At 53.9% G+C, this 16322-nt stretch overlaps 7 protein-coding genes across 7 annotated transcripts; 4 read left to right on the top strand and 3 right to left on the bottom strand.

Moving 5' to 3' along the window:
* Positions 1–355: 355 nt before the first annotated feature.
* Positions 356–1978, bottom strand: BBA_03429 (FAD binding domain-containing protein; the record flags this gene model as incomplete). The annotated part of the gene is made up of 1 exon (XM_008598526.1): positions 356–1978. One exon carries the CDS (start codon positions 1976–1978, stop codon positions 356–358), a length of 1623 nt encoding a protein of 540 aa, XP_008596748.1.
* A 1327-nt stretch (positions 1979–3305) lies between these two features.
* On the top strand, positions 3306–4502 carry BBA_03430 (uncharacterized protein; the record flags this gene model as incomplete). Its single annotated transcript, XM_008598527.1, has 1 exon — positions 3306–4502. One exon carries the CDS (start codon positions 3306–3308, stop codon positions 4500–4502), a length of 1197 nt encoding a protein of 398 aa, XP_008596749.1.
* Positions 4503–5507: 1005 nt separating this feature from the next.
* On the bottom strand, positions 5508–7087 carry BBA_03431 (acetyl-hydrolase-like protein; the record flags this gene model as incomplete). Its single annotated transcript, XM_008598528.1, has 2 exons — positions 5508–6237; positions 6318–7087. 2 exons carry the CDS (start codon positions 7085–7087, stop codon positions 5508–5510), a joined length of 1500 nt encoding a protein of 499 aa, XP_008596750.1.
* Positions 7088–7895: 808 nt separating this feature from the next.
* Positions 7896–9115, bottom strand: BBA_03432 (Peroxisomal membrane protein; the record flags this gene model as incomplete). Its single annotated transcript, XM_008598529.1, has 4 exons — positions 7896–8609; positions 8659–8951; positions 9011–9017; positions 9083–9115. 4 exons carry the CDS (start codon positions 9113–9115, stop codon positions 7896–7898), a joined length of 1047 nt encoding a protein of 348 aa, XP_008596751.1.
* Positions 9116–9642: 527 nt separating this feature from the next.
* On the top strand, positions 9643–11938 carry BBA_03433 (HEC/Ndc80p family protein; the record flags this gene model as incomplete). The annotated part of the gene is made up of 3 exons (XM_008598530.1): positions 9643–9687; positions 9747–11674; positions 11737–11938. 3 exons carry the CDS (start codon positions 9643–9645, stop codon positions 11936–11938), a joined length of 2175 nt encoding a protein of 724 aa, XP_008596752.1.
* A 584-nt stretch (positions 11939–12522) lies between these two features.
* On the top strand, positions 12523–12991 carry BBA_03434 (ribonucleoprotein-associated protein; the record flags this gene model as incomplete). Its single annotated transcript, XM_008598531.1, has 2 exons — positions 12523–12541; positions 12633–12991. 2 exons carry the CDS (start codon positions 12523–12525, stop codon positions 12989–12991), a joined length of 378 nt encoding a protein of 125 aa, XP_008596753.1.
* A 1158-nt stretch (positions 12992–14149) lies between these two features.
* Positions 14150–15488, top strand: BBA_03435 (NAPE-hydrolyzing phospholipase D; the record flags this gene model as incomplete). The annotated part of the gene is made up of 2 exons (XM_008598532.1): positions 14150–14337; positions 14432–15488. The coding sequence occupies 2 exons, from the start codon at positions 14150–14152 to the stop codon at positions 15486–15488; spliced, it is 1245 nt and encodes a 414-aa protein (XP_008596754.1).
* Between the last annotated feature and the right edge of the window lie 834 nt (positions 15489–16322).

Raw genomic sequence — 16322 nt, forward strand, 5'->3', positions numbered from 1 at the left:
GCCATGCCATCAATTAGCGTTTTTTACACTAGAACTCTTGCAGCTCTATTTGACGCCCGCATCGCTATCATGCCAGCTATGTCGCGGAGTATATAAAGAGAAATATGGTACAGCTAATACACACACACACACACACACACACACACACACGACTTAGTGCGTATTCCCAGCGATCGTGAAAGTCCTGTGGAGTAAGCCTGTACCGGGGAAGACTTTCTTGCCAGGGAGATAGCCTAAGTAGTTGGTCTAAATCCAGTACCTTTCCGTCTGAGACCGTCTCTCACCCTTGTGGATCCCGTGACCTGCTTGCTTCTTTTCCACAGCCAAAGGGATAAAAGCCTGACTTTGTATTGCTTTAATTCTTCTCCTTGTGCTTCCACTCGGCTCGTCTATGCAGGTGATAATCGCCACTCTGAATGGCCTTCCAGATACCGTACAGACCGCCGACGGGCCACTTGCCCTTGAGCGACTGTGTCGTCTGCTGCCTCTTGCGGCGGTTGGCCTCGACGTCAATCTTGACCTTGTCGTAGACGGTGGGCAGCGTGGTGGCGCCGTACTTTTGCCGCAGCGCCGTGTACCAGGGCTTGTCGTAGATGGTCCAGAAGTCATCCTCGGAGTAGTACGTGTGCGCGTACAGCCACTTGCGGCCGCCGAGCTCCTGCAGCTTGGTCTCGAGATGGCGGTTCTTGTCGACAAACTCGTCAAAGTCGGCGGGGCCCCAGCCCCAGAGGCCAATGTTGAGCATGGGCGCCGGCTGCGTCTCGGCCGTCGTCGTGGCGGCGGCGGCGGCGGCGGCGGGCGAACCGGACGCGGTGGTGCCGGCAGGCTCGGTGAGGCCCGTGTGCGGATGAAACGTCGGCTGCTGGGTGGGCTTGAGCGGACACAGCCACAGAGGCCAAATGTTAAACTTGTCGGCCGTGTAGTCGACAAAGGCCTCGGCGTTGGGGTACGGCAGGGACAGGTCCTGGACGACGAAGCGCGCCGACTCGCCGCTGGCGTGCAGCGCACGGTACATCATGCGCGTGTGGATAAAGTCGTCGAGGAACCAGCGCGTCCACTTGTTAAAGGGCATCAGCTTGAAGTAGGTCCATCCCTGGGCGCCGACCCAGAAGCCCGCGCGGTCGTAGCGGAACAGGTACTCGGCGAGCGGTACGTAGTCGGTATAGGAGGTGTTGGCGTCTGCCACGGCGTCGCTGCTGCTGCCGCCGTTGCCGGTTGTGGAGGCTGCAGAGGGCAGGGCTTTTGTGCGGTCGCGGGCGTGCAGGTAGAACCAGGGGTCGAGGGCGCGGGAAAAGGTCTGGGGTTTGCGGTCGGCGGGGATGTCGTCGGTCATGCGGCCAGTGACGACGACGCCGTGGTCCTTTGAGAAGAGGATGCCGTCGACATAGTCATTGGCTGGGTTCTCCGTCTCTGCGCGGACGCGCGCGACAGCCTCGGCCACGGAGCTGGTGCGGTGGTACGTCGTCTGCACAAACTTTCTCGCCTCGACGAGCTTCAGCTCCATGAGCGTCGTGACGCCGAGTGTGCCGACGGCGCCGGCAGCGCCGCGAAACAGGTCAGCGCGCTCCTCGCGCGAGGCGCGCACCACCTCGCCGTTGCCGAGCACCATCTCGACGTAATTGATGGTGTCGTCAAAGAAGCCGTGGCGAAACGACGAGCTCTCGCCCGCGGTGCCCGCGTAGCCGCCGCCGGCGGTGATGCCGGGAAACTCCATGACGACGGGCGGCACCAGCCCGTGAGGCAGCGTCGCCTCGACGAGCCGGTCCATGGGCACGTTGGGCTCGACGAGCGCGGTGCGCGTGGCGCGGTCCACCGAGAGCACGTTGCGCAGAGAGCTGATGTCGACGGTGCCGGCCTGGCCCGGCCGCGGCCGCGTGCTGTTGGTCGAGCCGTGGAGGATGCGGTACGGCTCGCGCTTGTCGAAGAAGCCGCGGACGGCGGCCGCGATCTTGGTCACGGCCTGCTTGTGGCGCTCCATCGTGTGAGGGTTTTGGAGGGGTTGCGGCGGTCCCGATTGGTGTATGGCGACGGCAATGGCAGTGCAAGGAGTAGAGGAGCTATGTGAAGCCGCGGTTCCTTTTTTTTGTCCGGGATACTAAGCTGTTGGTGGAGCTCCACTACTTGCTACGCAGTGAGATGGCTTACCTATTTCGGCTAGAATCGAAGGAAGATATATTATAAAAGGTATTTTGAAAAGTTGGCTTTCAATTCATTCTTGCTATAGTCTCGTGATTCTGTCTGTCGTGTTTTGTGGTGTTGTGGTCCATTTACACACGTTGGACTGGAGAGTGCTCTTGTGGCTCTCAGGGACATCATCTCCATTCGGCGGGACAAACCAACAAATATCGTAACTAGGAGGACACTATTCTTTTTGCTTCGCTAAATAATATCCCAATAAGCTGACCAGATGTAAAATGAACCTTAGTAATGACGGCGCCAGCGCGACCACAGTGCGTCCAAGGTAATCCAAATAATGGCGACCAATTTATCACATCCCCCAAACTCTTCTTTCATGGATACAAGCTGACTTATCATCTATAAGCTGTGGTGGCACTCGTTGGAGACATACAATTTATTTACATCAGTTTCATCGGTGCCGGTCAGCGGCCTGCGCCCACATTTTGGCTGACCAAAGGATGATAAAGAGGCTTGAGAGACTTCTAAAGCAAGGTTGCTGAGTAGGTTACACAACAGCGTTTGAAAGCGCAGTAACGTATCGAAGTGGCTGGGAAAATCTCGTGTAACAACGTTGTACCAGTTACATGGCTGCCTGACAAACGAGCGTATATGCATGACAAACGAGAGAACGTGCAAGCCATTTTGCGCCAGCAGTTCGTCGTCTTCATCTATTCGGATAGTAATAGAAACAAAAGTACCAAGAGAGATATTGTTCTAGCTACTCAAAAGCTATGATTTCGAAACTAGTCATGGATTAAATAAATCTCACTATCTCGTCGTACTTTGGGCGCATCGCCTCCGGGAATGAACTGGGACTGCTTTGGTAACACAGCAAACGGCCCTTGCTCAGCCACTACGTGATAGATTCTCACAGATAATACACATCATCGGTTGATTCACGCGCATCTTCTCACAAAGAATACCGGTACGTGTAATTGTGGAGCGCGAAAGGTGAGTTACTCACACTCTACGGGCAGCCCATGTCTCTTCTTCCTCTTCTTCCTCTTCTTTCTTTCGTTCTTTTTATATCTCTTCTCTTCCTGCTCTCTCTTGCCATTCTCAGTCTTCTCAACATTCTCCTTCTCTCTCTTGTCCCTCATCACCTTTTCCTCATTCACAACATCGCAATGAATAAAACTCCTCAGTTGTCCAAGCTAGAGTCGCTCAATTACGACACCCGTCTTGCGATTTTAGGGTCTTGTGAATCGTTCAAGGATCTTGCTGCACTTATTCGAGCATCTCCAACACTCTATCACACATTTCTTGCTAACAAGGCTCCTTTGTTGTTATCGGTTGTGGGAAACATCCTTGGCCCCGCGGCTCGAGATGCCGCTATGCTGGCAAAAACTCGGCTAGACAAAAGCAAAGATTTTCTTCGTCGGGTTGCCGAGGTAGCTCAAGACTACAAAGCCCACTTGCGTGTGGCTGGCCTGCCATGGGTGACTGGGCTGGATGCCGAGACTGCCGTTGCCCTGACGCACATTACGAGGGACACTCAGTTCTGCGTTGACATGTATGGCCACATCCAACGTTGGCAATTCATACACGAACTGGACCTGTCGGAGCGTGAGGCAACCATTTCTGGCCGACCTCGTCTGAGTCGAAACGAACGCATCCGCATTGCTCAAGCCATTCTACGCCGTCAGGTACTTGAATTAATCTTCAGGAGAGGATTGAGGGCGGCCGTTGATCTGTCTCAATCTATGAGAGCATTCATGCCGCTCTTTCGCACGTGGGAATGGCAGCAGATATCGGATATGGACCACTTCATAACGTTCCTGTTTCAGTGGCTCGACTTAGACATGGACGAGTTGCTTTCATTTATTAACAAGCCTGATCTAGAGGCAATTGTTCAAAACGTGAAGATTGTTCTCAATCCCTATGACGCTTCGCTAGAGTCCATGCAGAAACTTTGGCTGAGCTATGCCCAACAAACCCACTGCGGTATTTTGCACTTCCTTGAAGGAAGCCATCGCCTCGGAGCACTTTTACCCAATGACAGTCAGCATTCGAACACGTTTGGTGACGATGACGACTCAGGTCCGGAACCCGACATCGACGACCAGCCCTGGGCTTGGAGAGACGCGCTGTGCGGAAATGACACGTGTAGATGGGGTATGGATTTGATCCAATTGCAACTTGGACATGAAGCAGACATGGAACAGTACTCCCGGCTCGGCAGAGCGCTGGTAAATTGGAGGTCATTTGGTATGGTATTTTGGGACCGTGATCGGGTTGAAAGGATGAAGGCAACGAGACAACTTAACCTGTGCCAAACAGGCTGGCTTATCCCGTGGCAAGACAAAATCAAGACTAGTCAGTGACGAGCAAGGCTTTGCCCAACATGGCGTTTCCGTTGCTTCAAATTTGGCGCAACACAATGTAAGCTATATCCATACAGCCCTACTGTCATTTCGTCGACTTACATTTGTCTGTGAGCAGCATCGCAGTATAGCGTTTCTGCATGTTTCTGCAGCCTCACTCAGACCATTCTGCGCCTTTTATTGCTTTTGGGTAGTTCTGCAGAGCGGTGGTGTGCCACGCCAACACTGCTGTCATAGGGGAAGCGCGAAGGAAGATGGCCATCGATTCAAGCTGATTGTCAGCATGAAAGGCATAGACATGTTTCATATGAGCAAGGAGAAGAACACGGATGGTTTTTTCAGGGAGTAGGCTTTCATTTTCTTTAGATAATTAGCACAAGCAAAAGACAGAGGGATGGAAAAAGTACAGGAAGCAAGTTCTCTATTTTCTTTTTCAAGCGCCGTGCACTTGTTCACTCATCTGCCAAGCTGCACGGGGCTCTTGATGACGGATAAAAGTAGAGCAGTGATGAGCTGTCCCATCATCCTATTTCGGCCTTTTCTTCAAGCTACTTGAACCGAAGACAATGCACTCATCAAGTGTTTGTGAAAGCGGTGCAGTGTGCTTGAGTCTCGCCTCCTTTCTGACATTTTACTAAGGCAACTCGGTCGATTTCTATTTTGTCTAGACATTTTGTTCGAGACTTTGATGATGTCGTCAGACGTTGTGCGTATACTTGTTTATCAATGGTGACGTGAGCCTGATGCCGTGTGTCGTACTCTGTTCCCACGGCGCTTCGCGACAGTTACCGAGTTTGATGCACTTCAAGATCTGGCGTGTGGCCGTGCGAGAAACTCGGCCAAGTATCTCTGATGTTAACAGTTAGGTCGTGGTTGAAACTTGTCGTATCACCTCATGAGTGTATGGCCAAGCGGCGATGCCTGTGTCAAGCTGACAACGGGAATGGCGACAACGCCGCAGATAACATGCATTCGTATAACTTTCGGGTATTAAAATACAAAGATTTATAAACGAGGTGCAACCTTGAAAGGGGAATTCTGCGAGTCAAAAATAGCCCGCGCCTCGTCGTCGCTCATCTCCAACAGCTCCTCAAAATCCACCTCCTCTTCAACAAGCGTCTTTGGTTTGATCCGAGTCGCCTTGCTCTTGATCTGCCCCGGCTCATTGACGCAGCGCTTGATAAAACCCGACCACCCTCTCCAGCAGTGCTCCGCCGTCGCCGTGGTAGGGATGATGAGCGCGAAGCAGTGCGGCATGGCCTCGTAGTCGTCAAACACGACGACCGGCACGTCGTCCGTCTTGGCGGTGGCGAGGCGGCGCGCAAACACGCGCGCCTCGGTGCCCAGGTGCTCCCACCCCGTGCAAATGTAAAGGGGCGGCGATCCGGCCCAGTCCTCGGGTCGGGTGCCGATGACGGAGACGAGCGGGTGCGCGACGAGGTGGTCGTCGGCGTAAAAGTTGAGGCGCGGAGGAGTGGCGGGCCAGATGTGGTCGTCGCGCGTGTTGGGCATCCATCCGGTCTCGGGGACGGGCAGCGAGGTCACGTCGTACTTGAGCGGCTTGTCGCCTCCGTAGGGGATAAGGCTGTGCGTGACGTCGAGCCACGGCGAGTTGCAGGCGGCGCCGGCGGGAAGAGGAATGTCGCGCTGCTCCCCGTGCCAAGCTACGCGGACGCTGTTGCGTCGCAGTTCTAGAAGCAGCTGTAGTAAAGATAGAGTCAAGTTGCCCCCAGCACTATCGGATTGAACTCGTCAGCCAAGAGAAACTGCGTGCAGGTAGAAATGCATCGGGTGAGCAAGAATCGAAGGACATACCTATCTCCAGCAAGGACAATGTGCTCTGGTTTCACAGGATCGTGGAATGCGCCAGGAGGCGGATACAACAAGGTCAAGTAAGAAACAAAGGCGTCCAACAGCGCCGCCGGAAAGACTGCTTGGGGCGAGAGACGGTATCGCACCGAATAGCCACGGCCACCTGTACGCTTGCACAACTGCTGCAGAAACGGCCTGTGCGACTTGGGATCCAGCATCAAGTACCCGCCTCCATGAAGATACAGAATCGTCGTCGGGTCCGTGACATCCTTCATCATCTCACCAAACCTCTCCTGTTCCGAAATATCCGGCAAAGCCGCCCCCTGCGCACCGGGCCTGTAGCCCGTCCACTCAGCCTCGACGGGAACATACCCCGGCGTCCGCGTCAGCCGCGCCGCGTCCGCGTCGAGGCGCACCATGCTGCTAACAGCCGCCATGACGGCGTCCACGGCGCCCGATTCCGGCGGCGGCGGCGACGTGTACCTGCTGATCCACGTCTGGCCGGGGACGCTCCGCGGGCGCAGCGTCATGGCCTGCAGCTCGGCAATGGACGTGGGGCCGTCCTGGCCGGAGAAGAAGGACTGGCCGACGCCGACGACGAGGCGCGTCCACAGGTCGACGTACTGCGACTGCTCCGACCAGCCCAGCGCGTGCTGCGTGGCCACCCAGGCGGCCAGGGGGATGCGGCGGACGGCGTTCCACGCGTACTTGGTCTTGGCCGACCGGATCAGCTCCCGGGTGACCTTGGGGTCGGTGTCGGCCTGCAAGACCATCTTTTTTCAAAGCAGAAGCGGCGGCGGCGGCGGCGGCGGCGGCGGCGACTCAAGCTGGTTGCTTTCGCGCAGGCCGATGCCGACGAGGAGGAGGACTTGAGCTGGGTAGGCCGTTTCACTAACACTCGGGTTTCGGCAACATGCGGTCAATCTGAGAACTGGAAAATGGCTGGGACAGCAAGTTCACTTGGTAGAAATAATTGGAGAAAGAAACAACTTGATCAAGAAAACACAAGAAGAAAAAGACGTGACACTTTTGCTCACAGATCATTTATGCGGCTATCATCTCTGTGCCCCTCAGGAACAAGTCCGCCACCCCGGCCCCGGGAGCGCTAGTTAGTCTAGTGGGCAGTAATAGAACCTCGGCTCAACAACACAAGCATAACAGCTCGTCCTTGCAGTTTTAAAGAGAATTTCTATTTTCGATTGAGAGTATTGTTTCCTAAAGTCTTGGATCAAATGCTCTGGAATAAATAAAAAATCTCAAGAGTCCTAGTCACCCACAGTCCTCCTGCTGTGCGGCCTCTAACACCAGGTTTGCTCTGCCATTCTGGGACTTTCGAGAAGTCTGACAGGACAGCCTCGAAAGTCATCGGGTATTGCTCCGCACATTGATCAAGTTTTCTCCAGGAGATAAGCGAATCAGTCTCAGATGAATAATCAATTATTTTTGTAGAATGTTCGGAATAGCGCAGTCAGAGCCTGTATTGAGCCAAACGGCCAAGCACGCACTAACCACTTAATTTGCAGGAGCTCCCAGTGACCCTTTTAATATGAAATATTGTACAAACCCCTACAAACTGTGTCCCTAAGAACTGCTGGAAGCATCCTCGCCGGTATTACTACCGCTAGCAGTTGATGAGGATCCAACTCCGTTCTTGTTAGCCATAGCCATCTGCCAGGCAGGGATAGAGGCCTTGCCAGAGCCTTTGTTGAAGGGGGTATGGGAGGAGTTTCTCGGAGGATCCGCGGCTTTCACGGGCTCGGCAGCTTTTTCGCTGCTGGCAGTCTCGGTACTGATAGTGGCAGGATCAGAGACTGTTGCGGGCTTGGGAGTGGTCGCGGCGGGAGTAGCGGGCGCAGCGGCGGGTGTCGAGGATGCGCCTGGTCGAGAGAAGCCGCTGGCAGAGCTGGCTCCAGCAGTCATGCGCTGAGAGACTAGTGTCTTGAGACTTGTCAATTCAGTGTTGATCTCGTACAGGCGGTTGTCGGCCTGTGTCTTTTGGTTCTCCATGGCCTTGGGAATCGCATCCTTAAGGCCCTGAATGTCTTCGCGAATGCGCTGAGCATCATCGTCTCGTCGTCGATTCGCCGTTTTGAGGTCTGACATGACGGTCTCGAGCTCTGCCAGTGCAGCATCGAGCTTCTCTGTTCGTTGCTGCTCTGCCTTCTTGAGCTCCTCGCTATCCTTGGCGAGCTGCTCGACAAGGGTGAATGCTCGCTCGAATTGGTCCTCGATCGACTTCTTATCCTGCTCCAGCTTCTCGGGAGTAGGGGGTGCAATAAGTGGATATACGTAGCGCTATGCAGAGCGTAAGTTTGTGTATCATGGTTGTGGCGCTTGAGCTTACCTTGCCAAGAGTGTAGACACCGTAGCTCACGCCGCTAACCAGCGTAGCCATAATGAACCAGTCTCTCCAGTCGCGTCGAGGAGGAGGTTGTGGTTGCCATGCCTGCTGCTGATATGGCGGGTAGTATGGTTGGGGCGAGCCCTGCGGCGCGTAACGTGCTGGGGCGACGGGCGAAGGACCCGCGCCGGTGCGAGCGAGTGCGTGATCAATCTCCTCTTGTGTCAAATTCTTGGATTGTAGAAATCCAACTCGATTTTCAACAGAAGATGAAGCGACATTGGGGTCCTGCAGGACTGTGACAGGGTCAGCAATAGAAGATCGGATGGGGAGGCTGGGGATTAATCCCACATACATTGGACCTGCGACGAGCTTTAGTTAGCAAACACAGCTCACTGCAGCCAGGGCACAAGAGTGGGAAACTTACCGCAGAGGCCACTAGGTCCTCGCGAATCGCCATTACTGTTTGGAACTCTCAAATGAATGTGTTGAAAGTCAAGTCCAGACGGAGGCTGATCTGGCGAAGAGAGAGCAAAAGCTGGGGAAGAAAGATGACGAGGGAACATGTGCTGCGTTCGGTATATGTGGAGCCCCGGCCAAAGACCGACGGCGGACTGTGCCGAGGTCTCTGTAGGCGACCTGCAGGCCGCCCAAGAAGAGCGCCACTAACACTGTGGCGCTGCTCGGTTTTAGCCACAGTAACTTACTGCCACATCACGTGTACCCAGCGTGCCAGCCCACCATGCTTTAAGGCTTTGGGACCCATCTTTATCCACCAATTACAACGTGCGACAAGGTCTTTGTTTACTTTCTAGCCAAGCAACAACCCGTCGCATCTCATGTACCGTTGGACTTTCGCGCTCGACTCCGTCACATTTGCGACAAGTTATCCTGCAACTTGTTTTTCTCGCGGCCGGAAACCAAAAAAAAAAAACTTCTGCGAACCTGCGGAAAAGATTTTATTGCCTTTGCGCAACACTTCTTGCCATGTCTCAGGACACCGGCTTGTGGAGCGTTCGCAGACCGCGCGAGGTATAAAATGCTTGCATCTTTTGACGAGCGTAACGAGATCGAACTAACTCATGGCGCAGACCCTTGGAGGGCTGAACCCAAACACAGGAATACCAGCGCCTGGATCAACAATGAAGCGCAACACAAACGGTCATATACGGGCGCAGTCAGGATCTAGACAGTCCTTTGCCATGTCCCGCCCCAACCAACCGCTATTTTCACGGACCTCGTCCGGATCTAACCTCGCAGATCTCGGTCTGTCCTCAGTCAAGAGGCAATCGCTTGCCCCCAAGGCTGCGTATGCTACCACTATGGGAACGCCCGCTGCAGCGCGCACTTTGACTGATACTGAGCGACGAAGCAGCGTGTTCCGCCCGCGCTCCTCTATGAACGGTCCAGTGAACAACCATCAAAGCTTCTTTCAGACGACACACCAACCAGCCGGTGTTCCCCGAGATCCTCGGCCGCTCAAAGATAGAGCATTTCAGGCGCGAATTGGTCAAGAACTGATGGAGTACATGATGCAGAATAACTTTGAGCTCGAGATGAAACATGTTCTGTCGCCAAACGTCATGAAATCGCCAACACAGAAGGACTTCAACTACATGTTCCAATGGCTATATCACCGCATTGATCCCAGCCACCGATTCCAGAAGAACATTGACCAAGAGGTGCCTCCCATCTTAAAGCAGCTGCGCTACCCTTTTGAGCGGAGCATCACCAAGAGTCAGATTGCCGCTGTTGGTGGACAAAACTGGTCTACATTTCTCGGTCTCCTGTACTGGATGATGCAGCTTGCGCAAATGCTCGACGGATATGTGGCTCGAAAATACGACTACGCATGTATGGATGCTGGAGTCGATGTCACCGGCGACCACATCATCTTTGATTTTCTCAGCAGCGCCTACCGAGACTGGCTGGCAATGGATGAAGACATTCGAGATGAAGATGCAGCAAAAGTGCTGGCGCCGCATGTGGCGTCCATGGCGCAGGCCTTTGATCGCTCTAATGGTAGATACACCTCGGAGCTAGAGATGCTCGAGGCTGAGAACGCACGCCTCCTCAAGGAAATAGCAGTCTTGGAGAAGTCCACACCCGACCCGGCCATACTGGATGATCACTTCAAGATCATGGAAGAGGACAAGGTCAAATTTGAAGACTACAACCACCTTGCCATCCAACGTTCGCAAAAATACGAAAGCAGAATTCAAATGCTACAAGAGGAGCTGGAAAAGTTGAACGACGAGCTCAAGGAAGCAGATGGGGAGCGAAGGGGTCTTCAAAAATCGGTAGATGCTCTGGGTATCAGCATGCAGGATATCGACCGCATGACATCTGAGAAGGAGCGTCTGCAAAAAGGAATCGAATCCGCCAGCCTACGATTGGACGAAATTAAGAAAAAGGTGGCCGATAAGGAAGCCGAAGCGAGCCAGAAGCTAGATGATCTGGAAGATCAGGTAGAAAAGTACAACTCGCTCGCATATCAGATTGCGCTGCTCCCATCAACAGCCGTCAACGCCAAAGGCAAGGACTACGAACTCCGCCTCACGGTCAACGACAGCTCCGACTTTACATCGAGCAACTTTTATGGGAATAACGCAAAGTCTGGAGTTACGGATCGACTGCTGGCAGATTCTACCAGCGGATATCAGCCGAGCCAAGTTGTCAATGTTGACGTGCGCGGCCAAGCTCGCAGCAGATTCCAATCACTCCGCAAAGAAATCTCGGAACGCCGCAGCACAGCGATGGATACCATGATTAAAGACCACGATCTTTTGGATGGCATCAAGGAAGCCATTGAGGACAAGCGAAGTGAAGTCGAAGCTCTCAACCACCGTGTCCGTGCCGCCGAAGAAGAGTACGAAAGTATGAGAGAGGTGACGACGGCGCAAAAGATGGCTTCCGATACGCAAATTGAGAAGATGGAGAGGGATCTCTCCAGAATGCGGGCCGGTCTGACTGAGTCGGTCCAGCTGCTGGAGCAACGAGAGATGAATACGACAATTGAGTAAGTTTGAAGCATACAGTGAATTTTTTTTTTTTTGGTGAGTACTGACATTGAACTTTTAGGTATGAGCAGTTGGTTCTTAAGGCAAACTCACTGCGCGAGGAACTGCACACCGAGATTGACCGCATGCTGAATGATGTGATCAAGTTCAAAATTCATATCCAAAAGAATCTGGATGACTACGAAGGATTCGTGGCTGATGAGCTGGAAAAGGAGCTTGGTGTGGAAGATGTGAGAGATGATACCCAGGCCATGGATCTGTAAAGTGCCATCTGCGCCGATGTCTTTTCCGTATCTTGGGTCTCTGCGCGGGCGAGCGAGCCATGATTGTTATTTTTGTACGGGGCTCTGTTTGCCGAGTTTTTGAGCTTCAATGAGCGCATAGCGAGGGAGGGGTTTGAAGTGGTGGGTATTTTTTTTTTTTTTTTTTTTCACGACTGATGAGGATTAGCATCTGTAATTTTCAAGGATACCATTTTTGACTATTTATTTTATCCTAACTCATTACGGATAGTAACCATGATTTTTATTTATGATGAAGCGCGAGATGCTATGCTGGAGACCCACTCATACAGCAATCTCAAGCAATAAGCAGCCAGTAAATAATCGGAGAAAAGTCTGACCAATGCCGATCTTGAAGGTGGGGCGCCACCCGTTTGGTAATGGTCTGCATTTTTTTTTTCTTTGCCGCCAGTCTCGAGGTTTTCTAGTTACCTTGATCTTCATCCATCTCTCGAACGACCCCTTTGCTTTATTCCCAAACGGCAGTGAACCTTTTTCGGGCGAGCCTCTTACCAAGGAATCCCCCTTCCATACCTTTTTTTCTCTTTTCCTCCCCTTTTGCCAAGATGTCTGAGGAGAATGTTGGTACGTTGTCGATGCTGCCTTGGCCGTAGTAGCGCCAAGTCTAAGAAGAACGAGCAAGAAGAATTATGCTAACCGAGATTTCGATTTACAGCCTGGCCCTTGGCCGACGCCGCCCTGACCCAGGAGATTCTCGACCTTCTTCAGTCCGCGACACACATTCGTCAGTCCAAGAAGGGCGCCAACGAAGTGACCAAGGCGCTGAACCGCGGCACCTGCGAGATTGCCATCCTCGCGGCCGACACGGAACCGCTCGCCATTCTGCTGCACATTCCCCTGCTGTGCGAGGACAAGGGCACTCCCTATGTCTACGTCCCCAGCAAGTCGCTGCTCGGCCGTGCCTGCGGTGTCAGCCGCTCCGTCATTGCCGCTTCGATCAACTCCAACGAGGCGAGCGAGCTGGCCGGCCAGATCAAGGCCCTTCGCGACAAGGTCGAGCGTCTCGCCATCTAAGCGGGTGATGATGCGACGGCGTAGCGCCCGAGTTGTGTGTGTGCGCGCACGGAAATCGCGTTTACATGATTGGAAACAGCTGCAGATGGATGTGAGCAAAGGAGAAAGAAGAGGAATAGAGTGTTCTGTAAAATAGACGCTGGTGGTGCGAGACTATATGGGGAAGAGGAATAAAAACAATATTGGAAAGTTGTTGTGCGAATCTGGTCATAATTACTATTATTGTATAGTTAAATTATACGAGACCGTGGAACACAAAGCAATGCATTATTCAACTATGTGAGCTAGATGATGGAAGCGGCAGTGTGTTGAATGCGGCCGTCTTCAACATGCGACTGTAATTGCGGCGCGAGCCCAACTATTTGTAGAATGTTGGAGATGCACCGATTGCCATTTACCATTTAACTTGGGCAAGTGTGGATGTCCATCCGGAGTTCAGATCTGCACAGGTTCCAGCGCACAACTCCGAATGCTACCTAATAAGGTATATATACATGCACGACCTAGAGTCGGAAAAATACACAACGACAAGAAATGCCTAGCGATAGCCCAACTTTGTTTCAGAAACGAGTTGAGCTGAGTTGGGGATGATACAAGTATTTACATCTCGTCGTTACTCCGCCGGCGTTAAGCGCCCACCATCGGGACGGAGTTAGCCTCATTGGGCCCGGTCAGTGTCGCGCGAGTACGAATAAGCTCAAATCTGTTCCGCAAGCTATCCTAGTCCGCAAGGCTGTGATGCGTGGCCAATCGGAGAATGAGGACAAAGAATAAACTCCCCAAGACAGCTTTTGTGCTTCAATGAAAAGTGAGACAGATTCACCGCGCCATGTTCTTGCAACTCCGCTCCCATGCCCGAACAGCATTTAGTTATAGGTCCGTGAGCTTCATCGACGGGCGCGCCGCCGCCACCATCATCATTTAGCCCTCCTCAACCACTTTTTTTCTCATCCGATCCCGTGTTTTATTTTCATCTGCTGCGCCGTCCTCTCTCCCCCCACGCGCCCTCTCTTCATTTCTTATTCTCTCATTGACATCTCAAAAAAAAAAATAACACTTTTTCCCCCCCTTCCCTCTCTCTCTCTCTGCCTCATCAACCTGTCTGTGCCCAAATCACACGCAGCCCCCCAGAACTCGCTTCAACCCGTTTACGCAGCCATGGGCGACGACGAGTCGTGGACCACGTCGGTCTCGAAAATCTTCGAGGTCAAGGCCATCCCCGAAGAGGCCATTGCCAACCCGCACCACGTCACCACCAAGAGCGGCAAGCTCACCGGCTTCAAGAACCCGTACCCGTCCTGGTACAACCTCAACGAGCCCTCGCGCATGTTCCACGAACTCATCTGGTATGTGAAACCCCTCCCCCCGCGGCCTCTTTCTCTCTTCTCTTCAAAGCCTTGGAATGATGCCAACAAGCTTGCTAAAAAAAAAAAAAAATAGGCCCATGATCACCGGCAAGCTCTCCACGCCCGACACCACCCCGCCGACCGTCAACGTCGTCAAGCCCCGGTTCCTCGCGCACCGCTTCGCCTCGCCCAAGCTGCGCGCCACCTGGCTCGGCCACGCCTGCTACTACGTCGAGTTCCCCTCGGGCCTGCGCGTGCTGTTTGACCCCGTCTTCGAGGACCGCTGCTCGCCTTTTTCCTTTCTCGGCCCGCGCCGCTACACGCCCAAGCCCTGCGACCTCGGCGACCTGCCCGTCGTCGACGCCGTCGTCATCAGCCACTCCCACTACGACCACCTCTCGCACGCTTCGGTGCTCGAGATTCAAAAGCACCAGCCCGAGGCCCAGTTCTTCGTCGGGCTCGGCCTCGAGGCGTGGTTTCGCCGCAGCGGCCTGCGTAAGGTCACCGAGCTGGACTGGTGGCACGACGCTGAGCTGACGGTGAATAAAGTCGGCGCGAGCAGCAGCGGCAGCGGCAGCAGCAGCGGCGTCGACCGCGGCGACGGAGGAGGAAATAATAATCATGATGCCGGCACGAATACAATCACCGCCCGCATCTCCTGCCTCCCCTGCCAGCACACCTCGGCGCGCACGCTCCTCGACAAGGACACGACGCTGTGGTGCTCGTGGGCCGTGTCCTCTGGCGGCCGCTCCGTCTGGTTCGGCGGCGACACGGGCTACCGCGGCATCCCGCGGGGCCTGCCCGCCGGCACCGACGACTACGGCCCGGAGCACGCCGCGCTGCCGCGGTGCCCGCAGTTTCGCCAGATTGGCGACCTGCGCGGGCCCTTTGACCTCGGCCTCATCCCCATTGGCGCCTACTTCCCCCGCGCCGCCTTTTCCGCCATGCACGCCAACCCGTTTGACTCGGTCGAGATATTCAAGGACACGCGCTGCAAGCAGGCCATGGGCATCCACTGGGGCACCTGGGCGCTGACCATGGAGGACGTGCTCGAGCCGCCCCGGCTGCTGCGGAGGGCGCTGGGCCGCAGCGGCATCGCCGAGGAGGGCGTCTTTGACGTCTGTGATATTGGCGAGAGTCGTGAGTTTTGAAGGGGGGGGAACTGGGCTTACTAGTTGTGTTGTGTTGTAGCGATTTATTTATTTTTTTTACACTCTCATCTTTTTATGATTATCTTACATGGTTTAATATCTGGGGTCAAGGGTTTCAAAGATGGACGCTTTGCTCCTTGTTTGGGAGCACTTCTTGTATAATTTTCCATCTTTACACGGCCATGATTTTGCACGCGGGCTTTGCTGTAGGGTCACCCATCAAAGTGGGTGCTAACCATCAACTAATCTGTTACATACACTGCATAATATACATCATATTCCCATCATCATACCGCATTTATTGCCTGCCGCTGAGCTGCCTCCGATGCTCCGTGGATATCCTCTTCCCCGACAGGCCCTTTCCCCCGGGTCAAGCCGACCGCAACTCCAAGCCCGTCAACTGCATGCAGCGCATTGCTAATTGTCATGCCACGCAGTGAACGTCCCCCTCGACCACTCACGCTCTTGCGCCGATCTTCGCTCGTTTACTGATACCACTCGCAGGGCTTGGTATGTAGTCAGATTGGTCCCTCCTTTGCCCGAGGGGCCGGGTGTAAGCCGCTCCCGGTGTCAACCAAATCTGTTCATGCCCGATCTTGAGTTCCCCGCCCCCCTCTCTCCAATGTGCGATGCACGACGGAAACGGGAGAGACAGTAAGCACAAAACTGTGGATTTTATATTGCAGATTTCTTTTTCTAGTCATATATGAGTTGTTACCGACCTCCAGAGCCGAAAAGTTTACCGATGGAGGGGCAAAAATACCGCGACGATGAGCCGGTGTTTTGATTCGATTTGCGACACCCAACACTGTAAAGTCGTTGTTGAAGAACAAG

The sequence above is a fragment of the Beauveria bassiana genome, assembly GCF_000280675.1.
Source record: "Beauveria bassiana ARSEF 2860 unplaced genomic scaffold BBA_S00007, whole genome shotgun sequence".
Lineage (NCBI taxonomy): Eukaryota > Fungi > Ascomycota > Sordariomycetes > Hypocreales > Cordycipitaceae > Beauveria > Beauveria bassiana.